Source organism: Melozone crissalis, unplaced genomic scaffold (genome assembly GCF_028551555.1).
Source record: "Melozone crissalis strain CALT ecotype California unplaced genomic scaffold, PUWL_Pcris_2 ptg000027l_1, whole genome shotgun sequence".
NCBI lineage: Eukaryota > Metazoa > Chordata > Aves > Passeriformes > Passerellidae > Melozone > Melozone crissalis.
The window spans coordinates 53,716,431-53,740,507 of NW_026535805.1; the positions used below are offsets into that span (position 1 = coordinate 53,716,431).

Below are 24,077 nucleotides of genomic sequence, written 5' to 3' on the forward strand. Positions count from 1 at the left end.
GACCTTAACTTGAGAGAGGAGCTGTTGCCTGAAGCCTTTTCTAAGTGTGGGCACAGAGTAGGAGCACATTGTAAGGGAACTGGGACTGCAAAATAAATAGGAGAACAGGGTCTGCTTATCCTGTAAATGGCAATTCCACTGACTAAAACAGCACATTCCTCTGCATAGGATGAGTGGTCCTTGAAGGAATGTTAAACCTTCTAGGCTGCCACACAGAGGGGAGTAGCTTAAGGAACTGATGTTTCTAGGAAGTCAGCTATGCACTGGAAAAGCAAGTCATTGTTTCATGGGTGAATCAGCTTTCGTGCCAAGGGTATTATCCCCATGCATTGAAAGAAGTATCCACGCATTGCTGGACTCTTGGACTGTAAATACACAAGAAAACTGAATATAGCTTCAGTTTTAAAGTTTGTGTGAATTGCATAAGCCCATGAAAAATTCAAGGCAGCCTGAGCAACTGTTTGTTCCAGATAACACACATTTGGAAATAATGTATGGTGAATTCTCAAAGACACTTTTAAGTGAAACTACAATGATGACATGGTGGTGTACTTTATGAGCTTGTTCTTGGACCAGTAACAAAAAACCACACTTGGAAACCTAAGATTGTGTGTGAGGACTAGAGAGATTTATGAACCAATAATGTTTTTGATGGACTTGCCATGTGATCCTAATCAAGCCATTATGCATTTGTATGGTGCTGAAGCTTATCTACACACGTGTTCATAAATGCCTATTTTTATTGTGAGCATTTTAGGACAGAGTCTGGTTTTTACTACAAAGCTATACATCACCCAGCATAGTAACAGGCTGGCAGTGCTACTTTCATATGATTAATGATTATAAGCACCAAAGTGAGATGATTTGCCACTTTTGTCCAAGATGGAAGTAATTTACAGCCTGAATGATAGTGAAAAACAGACCCTGCAGATGCCTGGCTGCAATATCATCAGCTTATGAGTTTCACACAATTATTATTATTAGAAAAACTATCTACTGTGACCTTAGCTCAACAGGAAAAATATTATGGAAACTAATGGCCAGATGTGATGGCAAGATAATTTTGAAATATTAGGAGGGAAGTTTTACCACTCCCTTTTAATGTTATCTAAGAAACCTACTCTCTGATCCCTCTTCAAGTTGCACTGATGTTATCGAGTGTGGAAAACAATCTTCAGATAGGTGTGCTGATAATGGCACTGGACATTAAGTGTTTAATTTGAAATCATAACTATTATCCATTTTTAAATGACAGTGGTAGTCTTCAAATAATGAGCCTTCTATAATAACATAGCAAAATGCTTGCAATGTGGAGTGATTGTATCATGTCCTCTGTTCCAGATCAAGGTAGTACCAATCCTGATTCCTGGACACTGCTTGTTTGAAGTTTCCAAACTTATATCCCATGGACCTTTCTTCATAATGGACAATTCTCAAGGAGTAACCACACAATCTTAATTTCCTAATATGCCCCTCAGGAAAAAACTTAGGGTGCATTTACAAAAGCAAGATCTCTTGTGAATCTTTTTTTATTTCAAGATTCAACTGAAACCAGGAGGAGTTGACAGCATGATTGAGAGGCACACATATGAGCTTATAAATAGAGGCCTGAAAAGATGATTTGATTTCCATTCTTTGGAATGTTACTGCTATTCAGAGATATTGCAAAGTAATCTCTGGTAAATTGCCTATGATTGAAGCAAATGGTAATTCACTGAATAGAGCCCTCTGGTCCTTACTAAAAAGAAACTCTGCAGAAGTTCTGAATAAGGGAGGAAGGACTTTTTCTTTTGTTGTAATTCCTGATTTCCTGGTAGAATAGGGACATGTGACAACAAAATCTTCCATTTCCAAATATTTCTTGTGTCATTAAATATCATTCACATAGCAAACAAGGTTTTCCATCCTGGGTAATTTTTTAACGTCTTTTTACATCATGATGTCCTGGCATGACTTCATTCCCCAACTCTTTTTTAATGGAAAGGGACTCTTTTGCTCAAGTAATTTTTCATATTTTTTCAATTTCCCAGTGGCGTACCTGCCTTGGCAGATGGTGTGGCTTCTTAATACATTTTTCAGATCCCTTAATCTCTTTTCTGAACAACTGGAAGTAAAAGGGCATTGAATACTGCTGTAAGCTTCAGCATTCATTATAAACTGGTTCTATTTGAAATATGGTCCTTCCCAATGGCATTTATTTGTAGAAGCATTTAGACATCAGTCTGCAAGACCAAACTGCAAATATAGAAACTGAATGGGCTCTTACAGTTTTTTTTTTAATGTAATACATAGTGGACTGAAGCCACCTTCAGTCCTTCTCCCCCTAATTTTTTCATTGTCTCTCACTAGTCAGAGTTCTTACTTTTTCTCCCCCCAAGCATTTCCTGCACATAGAGTGCTGAAGGGAGTCTGAATAGATTTCTAATGCTGTTCTGTCTTCATATGACACTTGAACCAACAACAGATAGAAAAAATGGGAACAAGTAAATTATTGGATTAGTGAAATTATTCTAAATCCCTTTCTACAGTAATTCATCTTTCATTGTAAAACCACATTTAAATCTCTAAGTATGTGTGATATAAAATATTAATCCCATGTTACCATGTTCTCTGCATTAAAAAAAAATCCAATCAAAGCTACCCAAGAAAACCTTGTAACTTATGATTGATTTATTTATATTGTCAGTACTAAAAATGGTGATGAGGCTGACATGGAAGCTATAAAGCCATAAGCTATTTCAGTCAAAATAACCAGCCACACCTTCTAAGAGGAACAAGACAACTAAGAAACCTGTAAATAAAACCATCTGTGAAAAGGAACACAGGGAATAAACATCCAAAATGAAGCATGTCTTTCCATGTTTCCTACCATGCTAACATAATGAGAATGAAGCACTACAAATGTTCAAAGCAGAGATCAGGGATTTTTAACTACATCAATCTCTCCACAGTAGTCCCTTTGGCGTCGTAAAGAGTGCTCTCTGGGTATGGCTCACAGGAACGAGATCAGAACACATACAGAAAAAAAAACCAACAACAAAAAAAGGACATAACTATGGTATAAATATCTAGCAAATTTGAATAAATAGCTTTTGAGTTGGGGAATTTCTGTTCTTTCAAGCAGATCTGGTCAGGCACCCAGGAAAATCAATTTGCTTGCATATTGACTAAGTTTATTTTACTTCTAAAAAGTTTTCACTGTTCATGAGAGGAAGAGTGCTGGTTTGAATCAGGCATGTTGCAAGCAGATGTTATGCAAGCATCCCCAAACAGCCCTGCCAATGACTGCAATCCTGAGTTATGACATTCACTGTAACTGCTGCAGCCTGGGCCCTTTTTTGGGCCACTCATCTGTTGGTTTTCCCAAAATGGGGATATTTTTGTGATGAGTACAAAAACTTGAAGATCAACATTTGTTTCTAGACCAACAGAATTTGAAAACTGTAATTGAGTTTCATGGCCTATCGATACTACAGGACAGAAATGTTAAAGTTTATTATTTATCATTATATATATGATGTGATACTGTTACTGAACATATCTTCTGGTGTTTGGTAAGGGGCAGTCTCTTGCAGTTTCCTTCTTTTGAAGGCTAAAAGGATGTGATTTCCAAATACCATTCACAAAACCCCTTGTAGGCTTTTAATTAAAATACTCATTTAGCCTGCAAGTGTATGAAATTACTACATCCCTTCATACCCTTGAACAAATAAATTTAGAAACAAAGGATATAAAACCTACCAAAACCAATCTCATGGAGTAGAACTACTCTAATTTTGAAAGACACTGGAGATTCTGGGACAGGAGATGAAGTATTGTTGTTAATATAGATTACAAGCTCTAAATAGAGAATGTCAGATGAGACATTACAGTTCCCATCCTGAAACGCACTGTATTTTGGAGTATCTCATAAAACTAAAAATTTGCTGCTATTCACAGTATTTTTTTGGATATTTAAAAAGCTGATTTTCTTATTATAAAGCCTGATGTCATTGTTGCATATTTTCTATTTTTAAGCACACATTCTACCATACTTTTACAGACTGTAATCTTGAAGAGAAAGATGTGGGAGTATGCAGGTAAAACAGAATAATAGTTTTTAAAATTTATTGTTCTTTACTAAAAGATTATCACACTTTCAATCTTTAAACAGTAAAAATACTTTGAGAAAGCTTGCTTGAGCCTAACAGTCAGAATCACGTACTCAGTAATTCCATGATACTATTCTTTTTGGTTAAAGAAGTAAGAAGCACTGAAATGACTCGCCCAGCAGTGCCAAACCAGTCAGTGTGAAAATTAAAAGGTCGAGACTTTGTCACCTACAGCTGTATGCTTGTGTTCCTCAGCTACGTTTCTTTCACAAAGCTTTTGGTTTCCGGGCTTACGTGCAGGTACTGTTATAAGTTCTGTATAGGGCAACAAGTGGAGAGAGAATGATTCTTACATCGGCGAGAAGAGATTGGGTTCGTGAATAGGCTGAAGGGTTATAGTTGCTGAGTAATTTGAAAAGCATTTAAGCATCCGGTGTGGAGTAATGCATTGTATTCTTCGCCCCTGTGACCTGCATCTGCGATAATGGGGAGAAATGAGCTTTCCAAGGACCGAGCAAGGAACATGAAGCGCAGGTTGAGGCAAAACACAGGGGACGCTGCCGGTGGCTGGCGCGATGGGAGAAGCAAGGGCGCACTCTCGATAGCCTGGATAGCAAGGTGATTTCTTAAAAATGAGGCTCACCAGACTGTGAAAAGACTTTTCCACAGGGAATTATGGAGATCTCATCCTCGGGAGATCTGTTCGCCCAAGCTGTCCGGTCAGCTCCTGGCAAGAGCCTCCCTGGGCGAGCAGAGGCGACGGCTCCAGCCCCCCAGGACGGGCGGCCGAGCCCCTTCCCGGGTGCGAGCGCTGCCCTTCGCGCCCCGCGGGCCTGAGCAGCCGGTCCCCCTGCCCTTGAACTCCCCAGCCCTCGGCTCAACCCTCAGGGGGTGGCGGCGGCGGCGGCGGCTCCCCCGCCCCACGGGGTCACGCCAGGCCAGGCCCGGCCGGCGGCTCTCCAGGCCGCGGCGGGGCCGTGAGGCTGTGTGCGCGCTCGGTGCCCGCCGCGGAGCCGGGGCCGGAGCAGCTCCCCAGAGACCCGCCGCTGCCGCTGCCGTCCCCGGGCCGAGCCGGGCCGGGCCGGGCCCATAGAGCGCGCGGCGCCGGGATAGAACGGCCGCGCCGGGGCCGCAGCGCCCCCCGGCGGCGACTGGCGGGGGCGGCGCGGAGCGAGCAGAGAAAGGGAGCAGGGACAGTAATGGCGGCCAGTTAGAGCCGGGCTGAGCCCGAGAGGCGGCGGCGACAGCGGCGGGAGGAGCCGGCGCGGCTCCGGTTGCGTCTCTGCCCGGCAGAGCGGCTTCCCCGGAGGGCTTTTCTTCCTTCTTCCCTCCTCCCCCCTTTCCCCCCTCTCCCTCCCCTTCCCCTCCCTGCCCGAGCCCCCGCCTGTCCGCCCTCCCTCCCTCCTCCCTCCGCGCCGGCGGCGGCGGCGGCGGCGGCGCCCCCCGTGTCCCCCCTCGCCGGGGCCATGGTGAACACCAGGAAGAGCTCTCTGCGCCCCCTGGGCAAAGCGGCGGCCGCGGCGGCCGGGGCCGGCAGCCATTTCATCTCGTCCCGCACCCGCTCTTCTAAGAGGGGCACCAAGGCAGATGCGGCCGGGCTGGAGGAGGCGGCGGCAGCGCGGGTGAGGACCGGGGGCTCCACCGGGGACCGGAGGGAGGGAGGTGGCGAGGCCGGGCAATCGCTGGGGACAGCGCCGCTGGTGCCACGGCGGGGGGGGCTGCGGGCACGGGAGCCGGCGGGGGGCGGGTGCCGAGACTGCTGTCGGCTGTCGGAGGGACGGTGGGGCCGGCGGGCAGCCCGCGGCAAGGAGGCACCGCGGAGCCGGCAGGGACGCGAGGGGCAGCTGCGGAGAGCTGCAGTCCCTATGGGGCCAGCGCCGGCGCGGCGGGGGCCGCTGACAGGGGCGGGGGCGGCGGGGACACGGGCGGCGCAGCGGCCGCGGTGCCGGTGCCCGGCGGGGCCGGCGGCGGGCGGGGGTCCGGCGGGGTTCGGCGGCGCGGGGCTCCCCCTGCGGCCGCGCCCGGCGCTGCCGCCGCCAGACAAAAGTTGGGAGCTGCGCCCGCAGCAACTTCGCAATAAACCTCGGCCCGGTTTGGTTTGTGTGTGTGTATGTGTGTGTGTGTGCTTTTTTTTTTTTTTTCCTTTTCCCTAAATGACCTCGATTCGGCTGGCGGCTGCGACGGGAGGAAGCTGGTGTTCAGGAAAGCCCCCCGCCCCGTTATTTGTGGCACGGAGGGTGTGATTTTTGCCGTCAAGTTTAAGTTGAATGCTTTCCCAGCCGAACTCGCTGTGATTGCTTGGGTTAGACGGGCTAACTGCAAGTTAAATTCCACAGCCCGATTTGGAGAATTAACATTTGGCAAATTGTAACTTGAAGAAAGAATTCGGGAGTCTCCTTTCTTCCTTGTCTCTAAACAGCTCTGTTGACAAAACCTGTAATTTTTGTTTTTAATTATCGAAGAATCACAGAATCATTGAGGTTGCAAAAGACCTCTGAGATCATCGAGTCCGACCTATGGCCGATCACCACCTTGTGAACCGGACCATGGCACCGGGTGCCACATCCAGCCTTTCCTTAAACAGCTCCAGGGCCGGTGCCTCCACTGCCTCCCTGGGCAGCCCGTTCCCAATGTTCAGTGATCCTGTCTGTGAAGAAATTCCTCCCACAGGAGGTATTGTAGGCAAGACTTCTTCTTTGGTTGATGAAACTTCACGTATTGCTTTAAAGGGATCTTTCAATAAAAGCAATAAAAATCAATAAAAGCAACGCAAATATGTAAGTGAAATTTGAGGGTCCGAGTGTTTGACAGTCGTGCACCAACGGACCTGCCGTGCAAAGGAGGAAGTCAGTCAGCCGAGTAGAAAACAGCAGCAGCAGCCAGAGGCATGTCAGAAGGATGTCACCTGGAATTCTCAAAAAACCTTTTACCCCATCTATTTGATCTAAAATACTAAAGCAAATACAAATCACTGATGAGATATGTATGAGATTGTACCTTCTGTGCTTCTCTTTCAAGTCTTTCATACTTCACAGTTCTTCCCTTCCCCCATCTTACTTTTCCTTGTTCCCTGTTTCTTCCTTGTTTAATTTCAGTGGACTCCTGGGATGCAGCCCCATAGCTGTACAAAGCTGTTCTGCTTGTTCTAGTTTGCAGTTTCTGTTTATTCATATCGTGGGTCTTGTGGTTTGTGAAGCAAAGTTTCAAGTAACCCTTACTGGCTTACTTCTCAGGGAGTTTACTGCTGCTTAGAAAACTAGCTTGGGCTTCTTTCCAAGTATTTTTAATTCATAACAGTGGTTTTTTACTACAAATCATTAAAACATTGAAATTATGTTAGTGTCATGGTGTAAGGAAAGGAGATTGTGCAAAATAGTGTAAAATATTGTAAACTCTTCTCAAGATATTGCCCACACTTCTAAAAGAGCGTTTATTCTGAAGTTAAATGTAAATTTTGGTGTATGGGAATGAACTTGTTTCGCTTCAAGTACGTCTCATGTGTTTGAGGTGGATTTTGTCTTCCCTTTTAAGATGTAATTGCCAAATATGAGCAGAAGTTATCCAAGAAGGTTTTTTTTCTTATTTCCTCCATCCAGTGTGTTTTATAAAATATGAATATCTCACTGTATTTTAAACTTGTTTTTGAACAACTCTTTTTATTCTTCAGATGTAAGTACTGTCAGCAATACAGTGTCTTTCTGAGCTTCTGAATCTTCTTGAAGTAGTGCCAGAGAAGGATCTCAGTGATTAGGACATGAATAAGTATAGCAGTAGGGAGACAAAGCCTTTGCTTTTGGAAGTGACTGTTGGGAGACAGATAGTGAGGCTGTGTTCAGAAAGCGTGCTGGGATCGTCTTCTTATCTTCTTGCAGTTGTATTTTTTTTCTTTTCTTTCCTTTTTTTTTTTTTTTTTTTTTTTTTTTTGCAGTTGACTGGAACAGTCTGTCCTTTCTAAATCTTTTGGGTGTCACATCAGGAAACCAGCCTTGCTACCAGCAGTTAATCGGGTTAATGAGCAGCTAGAGTTTGGAGCTCTGGCAGAGATGGGACACTTCTTGTTTGCAGTGTGTGACTTAATTTTCTTGCATGGAGCTTTTGACTGGGACTCCCTGAGAAATGTTCTTCAGTGGGAATGTTTGCAGCCACCTTTCAGAATGTGTTTTAAAAGATCATCTGTCTGTTCCTTATTAGCAACAAAAACCAAGTTAGTGACCTAATGGCATCGTGTAAGCTGCTGAGTAGACCAGAAGAGGGGATAGGACTTCTCTTCTACCTCTTTTGTATCTATTTCCTTCTTATTTTTTTCCACTTGGCTTTTTCTGATGTACTTTTTTTTGTGGTTTTTTTTTTTTTTTCCCATTTGTTTGGGCTTCTTGCTCATATTTATAAGGATAGGCTTGACTCTCTCCTTTCCCAAGAACTTTACTTAAGTTTCTAGTCTTCTGCTTCAATATTCTGCTGAGTTGTATGTGAATAGTGTCCTTTTTTGTTTGATCTGAATCTGGAGGCAACATTTGTGGGAATGGACTGTAATAGTCTAAATGCCTTTATCATGTTCAGTGTATTCCCTCAGTAGTACTCACTCAGCTTGGAGAAAGCAATGACGTCAGGCTTTGCAAAGTAAACTGGTTTGAATTATTGATTAGCGACCACGCAGTCAGTGATGGAGATGAATACGTGTGTGTCTGTCTGCTTACCAGAAGCCAGATTAAAATGAACAAAATCCCTCACTAAATGGATCAAGGAGCCAAGAAGTTTATTGTCTGAGATGATGTCATAGCAGAGTGCATAGGGAGGGTACAGAGGGGAAAAACTGGGCTTTGTTTTCTTCCCGTTTCCAGGACTGATGTTTAGTACTACACTGTTCAGTAGATTTTGAAGCTATGCTTACATAAATATATATTCTGTTGTTACACAAATTGCACATATGTGTATAAAAATACAGATTCTTTTCAGCATTAAAATTTGGGAAGTGTTCTAGCTTTATCTTAAAGCATTCTGACAGGAAAAGCTCATCAAAATCTTCTGCAGGGACACAGAATTTTAACACAAGGCTTATAGGTTCAGTTGACTTTGTTCACAGTATGAAAAAATTGAGGATCCTGTGACCCATAAGTGGTTAAATTTGCACTTAGTGTCTACTGATGTCTGATGTTTTCAGAACTGAGTTGTGATTGCTGGTAACACTTCTTTGGCAACTGAAATGATTTTTCTTAGTCATCTCAAAGCACAAATCAGAAGTGTTGATCAAGAATTTATTGTGTAATAAACACTTGAATCATGTCAGCGTACTAGTTAGACATTTTAGCATTATATACAAGGTTAGCTTAATTTAATTAGCCAAGAAAGCATTAGCAGTGCCTTAAGAGCTACTTGAGGGCATGGTGATAATTGTAAGGCATGATCCTCGCTAAAAGCAGTGCTGCCAACATTGTTCAAGTTGCGCGGTGCAACCCAGAGCTCTCCATTGTACTTAATCGCTGATGGAGCGATCGGGGGCTGCGGGAGTGACACCAGCACTGCAGCGAGGAAAGGTGCAGAGAAGCAGCGTTTCTGTGCCCTGGGATCCAGTGTGCTTCAGAGTCTCTCACTGTGGTTTCTCAGTCTGTAGCAGTAGGTGTGTTTTCTGATTTCTGGGTGATCATTTCAGCTTTTGTAGCATAAACTTGTTGCTACATTTTACTCTTTGAAAAGCATTTAATGGTCAGCTGTTGAAAACATAGAAAATGTAAAACTTACTATGATTTCTCTTAAATTGCAAGTTTTACACATAACCAATAGAGCTTTCTAAAAATCAAGTTTTCCCTTATGAAAGACCCTGATTGGCATATTTGTTTTCTACATAGTGTCTCACGGTGTTCTGGATGCTCTGGTGTTTAGAATAACACCATAGAGAAAGTTAGATTTTCCTCCTTTGGCTGGATAAATGACACTTGCTGGCCACCTGTGTGTAAAGGTCTTCAAGAAAAAAGGTCCTGTCCAATATCTATGTTTTAAAGAATTGCATTGTCTTTGTGCTCGAGTTTGCAGTAGCATCAGTAAAGGTGCTGAGGCTAATGCTTTTACAGTTCTTTGAAATACATCCTGAAATATAAAGCCTTGGGAAGTTATTCCGAACAATTTAATTTAAAGGAGGATTCCCAGGAAAGCTCATGTTTTTGGTGTGTAATAAAATCTCGGGTTCTTTCTGTTTTAGTGGTCTGCTGCTCTTTTGGGATTTAGCAGGGAAAAATCAGTGTTCTAAAATGAGTCATACAGGCCATTCCTTGGCTGTATGGTGTTAATACAGCTGTGAGCAGTGGGAAATGGAGCAATTGTTGGAAGCGGTCTTTGTTCAGGATTCTGTCAAAATACCATACAGTTGGCATTTGTGATCCTTTTGTGGTTCTGAAGGGCTGTCCTGAGTTTGAATTCTTACGTATCGTGCCAGATCAGTCTGGGCCCCTCTCAGCAGTCACCACACGTGAAGTGTCTGTGGTTTGTTTTGGGAGGCAGTGGTGCATCCTGTTCAAAGCTGGCTGTCCTTGCTGTCACACTGTTCCAGGGCCTTCAAAGGAAGCAATCCGAAGGCTAATCCAGTGGATGGATAAGACCTCCAAAGAGTACTCAGGAAATGGTGTTGATGTTTTGTGTGCTGCATTGCTTCCTCTGAACATTGGGCTTGTCCCAAAGTATTATTAATAAAAGCTGCTTCTCCAACTACTGTCTCTGTCTGAACTTCAAACATAAGGTTTGACCCATGGCTGTGAGACAGCCCATGACAATTTTGCAAGATTTGCATACAGCTTGGGGTTATGCAACATAATTAGCTCAGGTAATTATATTCTGATCACCTCTGTCCCCCTGCAGTTTCAGTTGCATGTAGTATGGTTTTGCACATCCTGCCCTAAATTGTTGAATGTTTGCTATGCTGTGGAAGAGTTTTAATTCCAATCTAATGATGCTTTGAATGATTTTTCTGTAAGACTTTATAAAAGTCATCTTGAAACAAAGCATGCAGCAAGTAGACATCAATGAACTGAAGCTTTCATTGCTGTGAATTTTCAATGCTGTGCTGTTTTGTAGCTGTGACCCTTTGAAAGATTGCTGATTGTTTATTAGATGTTTTAGCTCTAATGGATTACTTTTTCTGTGGGTAGTATCACTTATGAACCCATTTATTGCAAAGGGAACTGACAATATGTTTTTATCCTTTTTTTGTGTACACTTCATGCTTTGCTGGTTTTTCAAAACAATTTTTCAGTCTGACTTCACTCTTGAAATATTGTCTTCATTACCTTTGATGGGATTTTCATGGTTTATTTTAACCATTAATTGTGGTTTAAATTGTTCAAGTGTTGGTTTGCATTTATACGTGCTTGGATTCTTTTTCTGAATAAATTTAGTTTCTTTTTGCTTGGTAGTTACTAAAACAGGCAACTTTTTCAACCAGTTGTAAGACTAATGTGTAATATTCCGTAAGCCTTTTCATTTTGCACTGGCAAGGTGTATGCTGTAATAGTTTCAGCTCCAGCTGGGCTAGTTATGAAGGAGGCAGCTATAGTTCTCCTACTAGAAATACAGAACTTAGAAATGTCTCCAGGTTCCATAGTTCTTGTAGCCTGTACTGAACTTTCTGGTTTTACCTTTGTGCTTCTAGTAGTGTCTGTTGATGGCCTAACTGATGTAAAGCTTTGATAGAAAGTTTGTGTCCAGTTGCACTTGGAGCAGATGCTTTGGTTGTTTTCCTAATGTGGGAAGGGGGCATTTTGCTTTTCTCTAGCCTCCAGTCAGTTCCTTCATTTTAAATTAATCAATAGTTGAGCCAAAGCTATTTAAATAACCTGAAATGAAGAAGCTGTTCATTCTCTACATGTGGAAGAGATTACTTGCAGTGAAATTTGTTGCTGTGCTTCAGCAATCCCTCATTTCAAATACTTAATAGCTATCCTTTATTATTTCTCTAATGTATCGTTCAGGCTTAGAATTTTGATTTTTTGATGATTTAAATTTCAGTACATTAATCTCAAGATTTCTATCACAATTGTACGCAATTTTAATTTTTTTCTCTTTTAAAAATACTGTCTTCAAGTGCATTGCAGCTAGAGGTGCAGAAGTGTTTTTTAATCCCATGTTTTTACCACACGGAAGGCCACCTTCCTAGTTTGTCTTGCTACAGACACTTTTTCGCTTAGCTTACTGAGTCTATTTCCTGGTCATGTCCAAACCTTGGGGAGCAGTCTGGTTCAGGGCTTCTCGCTCTGTTTTCCTCTTTGCTAGCCTCGTTTACATAATTCTACATCTTTATTTAGGTTTATAGTAGTATTGAAGGAGGCTGTGTCCTATAAACTTTATTTGGGATGTGACTGTTAAGCAGAAACAAGATGGATTTTCGAGGACTGAGGGTAGGAAAAAACATTTGAATGTTTTAATTTTTTCCACATTAGAATTGTAATCATTCTTGATTGTCAATTCATCACATAAATATAATTTCTGCTTTAAAAGTCTTTGTTAACAGAGTCTAGCAACTCACAGAAATGGGTAATGTTGTTGTGACTAAAAATGTATTGCTTTTATTATTCCTTCAGTGTTGAATAAGGAGGATCAGTGGTTTTAAAAACTTCCCTTAAGTGGATTTACTAGAAATACTTCTAAGTGAGGTGTGGACCCCATACAGCAAGTAGAGAACTCTTCTCAGTGGACTTGCTCTTCTGCAGGTGTGTGATTTCACATGTGCTGCGAGCTGTGAGCTCTGGCCGTGAACTCTGCAGTTGTGAAAACAACAGACTCGCCAGTATTAATGCTTGCCAGGCCATTTGATCAGCGGGATCAGGATCACGTTACTGGTCCAGCTGAAACTAATCCTCTTCTCCACATCCCCTGGCTTCCCCTTGCCTCCCCTCCATCCTTCTGATTTGATTATCAGCTGAAATTTCACAGTATCATCCTAATTTTGGTGAGGGCACAGAGAAGAGAGGAGTGCTCATGGTGAAATGCTTGGAGCGGGCTGCTAATGATGGGAGGATACACCTCAGCTCACTATTTATGGCCTCTGTCACAGCTTGGCAGGGGCTGTTCTGTAGGTCACTCTCCCTTTCATTGGTGAACCAAGTAACCTCTAGGTTGCAAGAGTTTTTTGTGTGTCACACTGAAGCTGTTGACAGGCACTCACTCAGTATGGATACAAGCAGGTGTCTTTTTTCTGTAACAGACAGAGGGAATGGTTGCAGGTGTGAAAATCCCTAATTAACAGTGCTTATATTTTTAACTTGTAAACTTCTAGCTTTTCTCAAAAGCTTTCACATTTATTAAATAACCTGAATTCTAGGGTTGAAGAGTTTGAGGAAATAAAATGGAAATCTGTTGAAATAATAAAGCAGATCTTCCTGTGGAAGAAATATGTTTGGGGTTTTCTTAATCTGAGCAAAAGGTGAAGAATTTATTCTTCTGAAAAGGTCTAGATGATGGTATTCTTTGTGTTCTTAGTGGCTATTATTGACGTGAGCATTGTTCACTAAAAAAAAAAACAAAACGGAACCTGAATGTTAAAAGGATTCAGATCATCCTGCAATTGAGGCATTCTTTACTATCATTACCACTAATGAAATACATCGTTAATAGTTGTTTATTCCAAGATCATCAAGCACTTAAGCATGAACATTATTTTTCCTTAACACCTGTGGAGAGCCAATGTCTGATAAATGACTGTGTGCAAACAAGTGGAAATTAGAGAACTGCAACCAGGAGATGTGTCTTTTAAGCTGATGTTGTTTTTTTTCAAGCTGTCAGCAAGGTTAACGCATCAGGGCCTTCATGCAACTTGGAGTTCTCACTAAGGTAGTTAATGTGCTCTAATCCAAATACATTTATTTCTCAGCTTCTTGTCATTTGAAGGCTGAGACAGAATGAATTGGTTTGGAAGGGATGTTGAAGATCATCTCTTCCCTACCCCCTGCCATGGGCAGGGACACCTTCCACTAGACAAGGTTGCTCAGAGCCCCATCCAGTCTGGCCTTGAAGTAAAAGTGCTTTCACATTGGATTTTTAAGACACAAAGGTAGGTGTTCATATTCCAGCAGTATGTTGTGTACCATCACAAATACAGGGTGCTGCATTATGCTCGACCTCAAGTTCAGTCATGTTCCCTTCTTTCCCCAGACAAGTGTATCAGGTCTTACCTCTTCCCACTAAGCAGTCAGCCAGTTCTCCCCTATGTGAGGGGCTGGAGGCATTTGCCAGGAAAATGTGCATTGGGGTGGGGAAGAGAGTGGCTTGTGAGGGTGTGTTGGTGCTGGAGAGAGTGGGTAGTGTGGTGTGTCATCCTGAAATTAGGGCATATTGTGGATGTGTAAGGCAAGGTGTGGTACCTGGTTTGATCATGAGAAAGTTTCAGCTACTTGAAATGTTTGTATCAAACATAAGAAGAGTTTTACTCCTTTCCCTCCCCCTTTTTTTTTTGTTAGAAAACTCTAAAACAAAGTGGTGAACTTAAAAAAAAAATAAATAGGATTTGAAAGGATTTATTAGATTCTGGTCAGATGACATCATCACATTATAAGAAAATTATTTTGATCTAGTATGTAGAATTTGCAACCAAACAAAACTTAAATCTCAGAGATTATGAAGCCTTCTGATTTTTTAAAACTGCTTAGTATGCCTAGCCTTAAAATGCATTAGCTTAATGTTAGCAAAACCTAGCTCTTACCTAACTCTCATCAATAAATCTTAACACAGATCTTTAATGCAATTACATTTTTAGGATATAATGTTTTAATCCATATTTTTTACCTTTGCAGAAACTGGATACACAAAGGAACAAGTGTCTTTTCCAGAATGACTGGACAGACAGCTAGACAATGTTTTTGGTGTATTTTATTGGTGTTTGAAATGCATTATAGTTTCAGTGAAAGCAAGTTATTTGTTAACTGAATAGTTATATGAAGGCAAGGATGAGACATGAGCTTAACTAATTGGGGCACAGTCACATTTTTTTCATTAATAACTGTTTCAGTTTGGAAAGACAATTTTATCTTTTTATACTGTAGGATATAAAAGTTTATTAAATGCAGTAAAGATCCCTGAGTGTTTCAGATCTTTTGATGGACAGCTCATTTCAGGAACTTTGCAGGAACTGGTAGGAGAAGAGGCACACCAGTTTTTTCACATCTGTTTTTAAGATAAGAATCCAGACTAATAATCTGGGACATCCAAGAAGATGTGTTGTTAATCAAAAGATGCATTTTAAATTAGAAAATAGAAAGTTAGAAATAACCAGGAGACCTGGATTTAGTTTCTCTAGTGTCACTAAAAATAAGATTGACACATGTCTGAAATTGTCTTTTCAGAGAAGTGGAAGAAGTTACATTTCAATATCAGAAGTTCAGATTTAACTAAAGGTAGAAGCAGAGGTTTTTGAAAACCTGTGGCTGAAACAGATTTTTTGAAAATGTTTATTTCATTATTATTAAGAGACAGTAACTTTCAGGGTCTTTTGTGCTTATTTAGTGGGTTAAAAAGAAAAGCTATTTATGCATTTAACAGAATGCAGAGAAATAGGATTGATTGGTCAGTTGAACATTGAACAGTTGAACATTGGATTAGGTCAGTTGAACATTGTCAGTGCGTTAATTTTGTGTCTTAGACATGGGAAGAGGCCATAGAAAAAACAGTTGCTGCAGTGCTGAAGAGAATGGGTTGAAAAGTTGCCTGAGTGAGGAGCTGTGTGAGCAGTGGTGTGAGTGTTCAGGGTGTGGCAGACACTCAGCAGGGTGTGCCCCACAAACTGTACAGCGAGGACAGCAAGTTTGACCATGGTGGATAACTCAGATATTCATGTCTGCATGCCTGTGTCTGAGTACAGACGAACCTGTGGCAAACCAGACAGTCTTTTTCAGAAATTGCAAGGTGTGGTTGTGGTTTGAATGTTATATCATCTCTTACTTGAGAACTCTGTGAACTTGTGTTCACATGCTTGGAGATGCCAGTGGTAGAGGTGGTTTGTACTCATTCTCTGTGTCCAAGACTACTGGATTAGGATTATTTTGGGGTGTTCAGACCAGCAGTTTAAGAAGACTTCTTTGGTTATTCTCTTAGCCAGGAAATTCAACTTAAACAGAAGAAACACCCCCCCCCCCCCCCCCCCCCCCACTTCTTCCCTTCAAAGATGCTATAAGTAATCTTTGTATTTTCACTTGGGAATTAATCAAATGTCATGCTTTAGCCAACTGCTTCCTGTGATACACCTGAAGGCACTGTCAGTGAGTACTGCCCTGCTATGTGTGTTCTTCAGTCTTGCTGAAAGACTGTGCTGGTATAGTTGCTGTTCTAAGAGGATAAATTGAGAAGGAAAATGCTAGTTTTATTAATAGATTTCTAGTTTGTGTTTTCCAAAACTGAAATACTCTACATGTTTTACATAAAGCTGTTAGTATCAAATTAGTGTCTTGAAATTTAGGGATGGATAGAGAAGAGGCTGCGGGTAATAATGTATAGCAGTGTATTCGTAGCTTGCTCATAGATAGGTATTAAACAGTGTTTCTGTCTTTCTCCTTTTCATACAAAGCAGAGAAAGCATAGAGATAATAGGCAGCTATATATGTTTGTTTGCTTTATTATTTATTTTAACTTTTGTTTCTAGATATATCAGTACCATCGTTCAAGTGCCTTCAGTGAAGGTGTGTTACCAGTTTGCCCCCACTGCCTCTGCCTAAATTGACTCTTAGCTCAGCAGCTGATTTGTGGTATTCATTCAGCTGTCACATTCCATTTTACTTTTGAATCCAAAGATAAGACTGTGTTTTGCCAGTCTAGAGCATGGATGGTATCCTGTTAATGCCAGTTATTTCCTTACTGATTTGTAGCAAGAGTGCTTTCTGTAAGAGGTGGTTCTAGTTGTTCTGGATCACAGCTGGAGTTTGCTGGGTCTCTCTCTTCATTTGGATCAAAGCAGTTGCACCAAATTTTGTTTCTTTCTTTGTACCTTCTGACACTATGTAAAGTCATTTTTTGATTTTTCTCTGCTTGCTTTTTCTTTGTTGCTTTGGTATGCTTGAAGGCAATTTCTGACATGATTAAGATTTTATTAATTCATATTCTCTGCATTCTCTCAGCATGTGAGTGTGTTTGCTTCAGTGCCAGTGTTTCATTAGGAGCTTTGAGTGCAGTGCCTTAGTTCCTACTTCTGCAATTGCATTTTTAATTTCTTAATTTTTAAGTTTGATGCTTGTATCATATTTTTCTAGTCCCTGAACATTTTCATGATATCTAATCTGAAGTAATAAGTTTCTGGGTTGAAACTGAAGTGCTATTTTTAATCATTAAAGGTATAAATGGTTTGAGACCCAGTTCCTTGAGGGAGCAAGCTGACTGCTGTGGAATCGTTAGACCTGTTTTACTATAAATGGGAGGAAACAGTGGATAGACTGCTCTCTGTAAAGGCTTCCCAAACTGAAATTAATTTTCTTCTTTGTTCTAGCATATCCCAGTTGGGATAATCTCTTGAGTGTTATGAAAACTATATCTGTATTTTACTGTGGGTAGTGAAGGTTCTGGATAGTAGTCTGATTTCATTCCCCAGAGCTTGAATTTTTAAAATTGTCTGTTAACTGGAAAATGGAGCTTGGATTGTTGGTAATGTATTTAAAATTTCAGTGATTTCAACTTTATAGTAGCTTTGTCACTACTTCATGATAAAACATTTTTTGTGTTAGTGCATCTTACACAGCATGTACTCCAATATAGGTTAATATTTGGACTTGTGTATCTTAAGATTTAACTTGGTTTATACTTGCTGAGTTTGTGCATAGAGTTAATATGCAGGCAAGTGAGGCTCAGCTGAAAATAATAGCCTAAACAAAGAATAACCTAATTAAATAACCCCCTTAATTGCTAGTCTGGTTCCTTAGGCAGCTGCAAGGAACTGATCGCTCACGTGATCACACTGACAGCCTGCTTTTCCAGTTTCTGAAGCTATTTGCCAGTATATGTTCATTTGACAGCATTAGAGTTCTCAAAGATACTCAACTTCTATGAATTTTGTGAATATTTGTAGCAGAGGGAGACCTGAAATAGCAGAATTTGTCTCCATTGTCAGTATTTTGTTTTAACTGCAAGCTGACAGGACAAGATCCTAGCTGAACTTAAGACTTGGGACCAGAGGCAAGGCACTGGAGGAAATGCAGAGAAAGGTGATGATAGGGGACTCTGAGGAGTTTGGCTTTTTGCATGAAAAGGGGTGGAGATGGAATACAGGAACCTGTGCATTGCTAATTTCACTGCTGGCAAATAGTTTTAATGTTACTGCTTGTAAAGCTTTGTTACATGCTGCTTCATCTTTCCTAGTTTCATTTTCTCTGTCTTGTTTAGCCGGTTTAAAACTGGTTCTGTGGCTTACCTTGAAACTCTGCTTCTGTCCTTCACAGGGGAGCTTGTGTAGTTTTGGAAAGTAGTTACTAAGCAGGGGTTGTATTTCTCTAAGTTCACAAGTAAACTGATAATAAAGCAGGAAGTATATGCACAAATACTTACAATGTTCAGAAGTGAATATGAAAGCTACTAAAATTTTGTACAAAGTTGGTATTTTGTAGTTTCAGAGTGTTATGGAGAACAGCGAGGTGCTGCCCATGTATTTTGTAGGGCTATGCAGGGTGCAGGTGTTTTGCATTTAGGAGTGGTGGTAGTTACTATTTAGTAGTTATTATCTTTTGTAATACTTGTGTGATCCCTCAGTGAAATGATTAAGATCACCGACAAGGTAGGAATTGCATCTAAAAGAAGGAAAGTGAGCTTTTGAAGCTTTAGTGAGCTGGTCTGCTTTATGGATGGCTCAGAGAAACATCAGAAGAAGATCCGAGGAGGTTGGAATGGTGCTGTGTAGTCAGGCAAGGGAGTGCATGGGCTGTTCTTGTGTCACAGTGGTGCTGAGCTGTCTTGTCAAACTGCACCCATGCATTTGGATTTCACTTTCTAAGTACTGTGCTGTGTTATTCTGTCTTCCTCTCTTAAAAGATAAGCCTTTTTTAAAGTTTTCTGAGTATATGACATGTGATGTTGAAGTATCTGGAGTACAAATCAGATTGTTGTTGTTACTAAGCCTGATGAACAAATGGGACTTCTGTGGTTATCTCCTTGTGTTTAAGTAAAACTATCTCTTTGTCATAGTTCAAGTTCTTACTGACAATTCCTGGACCTTAATATTTGAAAATTGGTTCTGTATTGTTGCAATAAAGGATGTTTAGTTTTTGAATCATAGAATGGTTTGGGTTGGAAGGAACCTTAAAGATTATCTAGCTTGAAAACCCTTGCCATTGGCAGGGGCATATTCTACTATCCCAGGTTGCTCAAAACCCCACCCAACCTGGCCTTGAACACTTCGGGGATAGGGCAGCCACAGCTTCTTTGGGCACCCTGTGCCAGTGTCTCACCACCCTCACAGGGAAGAATTTCTTCCTAATATCTAACCTAAACTTGTCAACTGTCGGTTTAAAACCATTCCTTGTCCTATCGATACATGCCCTTGTTAAAAAGTCCCTTTCCAGCTCTCTTAGAGTCCCTTTAGTTACTGGCAGGTTCTTTAAGATCCCCCTGGAGCCTTCTCCAAGCTGAACAACCCCAATTCTCTCAGCCTGTCTCCACAGCAGAGCTGCTCCAGTCCTTGGATTATCTTTGTGACTTTCTCTGGACTCGCTCCAACATTCCCATGTCCTTCATATATTGTGGGCCCCCTGGCTGGACACAGGACGCCAGATGGGATCTCAGTAGTGGGGGCATAGGCAGGGAGAATCTCCTCCCTTGACCTGCTGCCCATTTTGCTGCTTTTGGCACTTTGGCTTTCTGGGCTGCAGGAGCACAATATGGGGACCTTCTTGTCAAGCAACACGCCCAAGTCTTTCTTCCTTGGGCTGCTCTCCATCCGTTTTCCACCAAACCTGTACTTGTGCTTGGGATGTGCTTGCCGGACCCAGATGCAAGACCTTGCACTTGGACTTGTTAAACTTTGTGAGGTTTGGCCAGGGTGCCGCTGAATGGCATCAAGACTGTTTTGATGAGCTAAAATTTGTAGTTAATAGAATCCTGGTTTTATGTTTTGTTGTGGTAGTTCATCTAAATAGAAGCAGATCCTCTGAAGTTTGGTGTCTGTCTATTTTTTGTGTACCTTGCTACTGTCTTTGAGTTTCTGTCTCTGTTACCTTTGATAAATGCAATGGAAAAAAGGCCCCTTTTGGTATACTGTTCAGGTGCTTTTTAAAAGGTGTTAAGGAGTAATGTGGTTAATGTGCATAATGATGTTAATGAACATGTTGGACATCTCCTGGCTATGTGCTGGACAGTTTGATGGGTAGAACAAGGTACTGGAAAACTCTTACAGAAGGAAAATGTTTAAGCATTTTAAAGACAAAAACAACATCAGCAGAATAAATCATTGCTGTGGTTTTAAGTGTCTTAATTTTTTACAGTCCTTTTCTCTCTTTATGGCTTTACTAGCTCTTTTGCAAGTAAGGTGAAAATAGCAGTGTCGTGTATCATACATAAAAAACACAATGAGTTATACAAACAATACTTGTTCAGAAATACAGGAAAACTGTTATAGAAGTTTAATATTTGAAATGAAATATTTTCATAGTTTCTGGTAATGTTTTCAGAAAAAACACTTTTAATATTGCACACAAATTGGTCACTAAGAGTTTGACAGACACTTTCCTTTTACTGAGCTCTGAAGTTTACCCTTTTTCTCTAAGGATATCTGCAAAGGAGCCAAGTAAGTATGATCTGATGCTTTTTTTCTTTTCAGAAAGATGAAGGTAGTGATGCTAGTTTGAGTGATAGCCACATATCTCCTCCTGCCAAACGTACCTCAAAACATGCTGATCCTGTGGGCAAAGACAAATCAAAATCACGCGGTACTGGGCAGAGAGAGGAATGGAGCATCTCAACTGGACAGTCCAGGTAATTGGTGCCAAAAGAAGAAGGAACTTATACCAATTTTTTTCTGTGTTGTTATCCCATTTATGCTAGTTCTGTAGTCAGCTGCAGCTCAAGAGTGTATTTTTGAAACATGTTATTTTTACAAAATTTTCTTCATTTTAAGACTCCAGGAATGTGGATTGCATCAGTTGTCTCATCTGTGTTTCCTTTCTGTGCATATTTGTACAAAAAATATAAAGTAATTTTATTTGAGATGCAGTCTGAATTTTGGATTCTTGATGCATCCAAATTTAGTAATGTAATTGGTATTTTTATGTACTCAAGCTATAAGAAGACATGATATTTTAATTAGGGAATCAGTGTTACCATCTTTAGGGAATGGGTAACAGTCAAGTTTATTTCTATTGTTCTTCAGCCTAATAAGTAAATTTTACTGAATGTAGCCTCAGTCTTGCCACATTTTTGTAACTTGGAGCAGAAGTAATTAATTTTATTTTATAAATGATTTCATAGTATTTTACAAAGCATTCTTGTATTCATAAGGTTCCTCACATGGTTACAGGTAACTGTGAGACAATGTACACAGTATGTTCCTGATCCATGAACTTTCAGTTAATGCTGATTATTTTGCAGATATGTATTTATGTACATGTCAAAATCATTCTTGAAATGATTTGTATGTAAGAGTGACTGTAAGTCACTACTCCACTTTTGACTGCTAGGATGAAGTTTGCTTAAAAGCTGTGTAAATCTCAAGATAGATTTACCTCTTCTTATTCTTATTTTTCTCTTTTAAAACAGAATGAATTAAATCTATATATAGATATATTTATATATATATATAAATCACATATTAATGTGCCATGGTGATTGGGAATGTCTTGAAGCTTGTGCACCTTCTGTTTCTTTTGTTTATAAGAGTAGACTTGTACTGGAGCTCCTAGAAATGTCAATATACAAAAAGAAATATGTAATGCAGCTGGGAGAATTTAGATCATTGTGTCAAATGAAATTTGGCCAGGGTACTGAAAATCATATTCTTGCTCATTTAGAACCCACTGCAATGTGTTTTTGCATCTGAAGTTTTGTGTTTGTTCTGCTAAAATCCAAAGCACTGTGCATAACAGTGATCTTCAGTCCCTAAGACTTTCCCCAAAAGTTCTGTTACTTCTACTGGTTTATCCAAAGTGTTGGAATGATGGTTGCCTTTGGAGAGCTATATGAAGGTTCAGTTCTGAAATTTAAGGAGAGAGTTAACAGCATAAGGGCATGAAGAAGGATTAGGGAGATTAATCAAAGAGGTGCTTTGACAGTTGGGGGGATTCATACAATTGGTATTGAGCAGTTTTGTCCTTACTAAGGTGTTGGGCATGAAGTAGACTCTTCCAAGGCTTTGTCTTGGAGAGGTTTTGAAATCAGAGTATCATGGAGCATTTTACAGTCAAAGTTCTGTTTTCTCTGTGCCTTTTGCTTGGCTAAGGAATATTAATGTTATTTGTATGTCTGCTTGTCCCATAGGCTAACTTCTCAGCCTGGTGCTACACTACCAAATGGACGTAGCTTATGTAAGTAAATTATAGCAAAGCTTTTTGTATCACCTTTTGCATTAAACAGTTTTATGTCAATGATATTCAGTGGCATATGTTTTTGATAACTTTACTGATTCCTTTGACCGTTTTGACCAGAAAAGTTGCTGCTCAGTTTTTTCCTGTTGCCATCTTGGATACTCTCTGTGGATATGGGGAACATTTTTAGATGAAAATCCATTTCTCTTCTCAATTCAGACCTCTTGGCCATGATCTTGATGTTTTCCTTAATTCCCAAATTACTGTTATGAGCTAATTTTGGCCTTCCTCTCTCAGTTGGTCTCTTTAATTTACTTAGTCTCTTTGCTCATCTGAAATTTGGCCTTTTGTGGTTCTTAACATTACTTAACTCTATTGCTTTAGAGAGACCTGCCTTGTCTGCAGCTCCTGCTACCTTGAACAGTCTTCTTAAAAGCTTGTACCTTACAAACTTGCCATTTCATTGCTTATCTCAGCTAAAACCACTTTGTCTTTTGTGTCCCTTTTTCATCAGTTCTGTCTTGTTTAATTTTGTGTTGACTCTATGTAAAGTGTTATTTCATTAGGCATATTTGGTATTTTATTATTTATTGTGGTGCCTAAGGAACAATTAGCAGTGGGATCTCTTTGTTTGGCACTGTACAGAGTAGTTGGTATAGATTTGCTTGTGAAGTCAGTATGTTGTATCTGGTCTTTTGATACTATATTTGAAAGACTAAGAATTGAAACTGTGGGCCAAGTGTGCATTTTAGTATTGATGTTAACTTAAAAATATTGAATGCTTAATTGAATGCCAAATTTTCATCATAAAATAAGATTGTCATCTAAGGAAACAAGCGTGAATATGCAGAAGTAACTTTTAAAATATCTTTGATAGGAATTAAATACAGTTCTTTAGTTCATACTATGCTTAATAACTTTTGGTTTATTGTCCTTGCTAAGTATTCTCTTATTAATTCTTGTTTGTGAAAATGTTGTTTCCTGCATTTTGAAGTAGTAATACAAATTTCTCTTAGCTCTCAAAAGCCACCCCCTTCGAGGGGAAAAAAAGGGAGATGGGGACCATGCTTGCATAAACGGAGATATAGAAGTCAGAAAAAGTTGTCGGTCCAGGAAAAACAGATTTGAAACTTTGAATCAGAGTTTATTGTTTGATCAGCTAGTAAACAGGTATGTGGGGATACTACAGTTGTATTCACAAAGCACCTTAATGATTTTTTAAAATTAGAAACCCCTGTGTTCCAGTGCCATGTCTGTGTTTTACTGTGGGGATGCACTGAGACAAGCTAGACTGTGGTTTGAGTTACAGCTGGGTCTGTGCTGTGATTGCCATGGTGTCCATGCTCTAAATGCAGAGCAGCTTCCCAGGCTTTCATTGAGGAGTAAGTTACTCTGTCCTTACACCTGGATAAAGCTGTATGTTGGCAGTTACTGCAGAGTGCCTGACGTGCTGTAAATCCACACCCTAGTTTGTTTCTTGGTAACCTGTTTATGTAGTGATACCTTAAATGTCATGTAA

The 24,077-nt window shown here is 40.6% G+C and overlaps 1 protein-coding gene across 1 annotated transcript in view; it reads left to right on the forward strand.

The window, feature by feature from the left end:
* Nucleotides 1–5,557: 5,557 nt before the first annotated feature.
* The window catches only part of ATAD2B (ATPase family AAA domain containing 2B), a 74,287-nt gene continuing 55,767 nt past the window's right edge, over nucleotides 5,558–24,077 (forward strand). Inside the window, exons 1-4 of the mRNA XM_054280122.1 lie at nucleotides 5,558–5,713; nucleotides 20,860–21,014; nucleotides 22,512–22,558; nucleotides 23,575–23,728. Of these exons, the coding sequence (XP_054136097.1) occupies nucleotides 5,558–5,713; nucleotides 20,860–21,014; nucleotides 22,512–22,558; nucleotides 23,575–23,728 (512 nt within the window). The remainder of the gene's footprint in view (nucleotides 5,714–20,859; nucleotides 21,015–22,511; nucleotides 22,559–23,574; nucleotides 23,729–24,077) is intronic.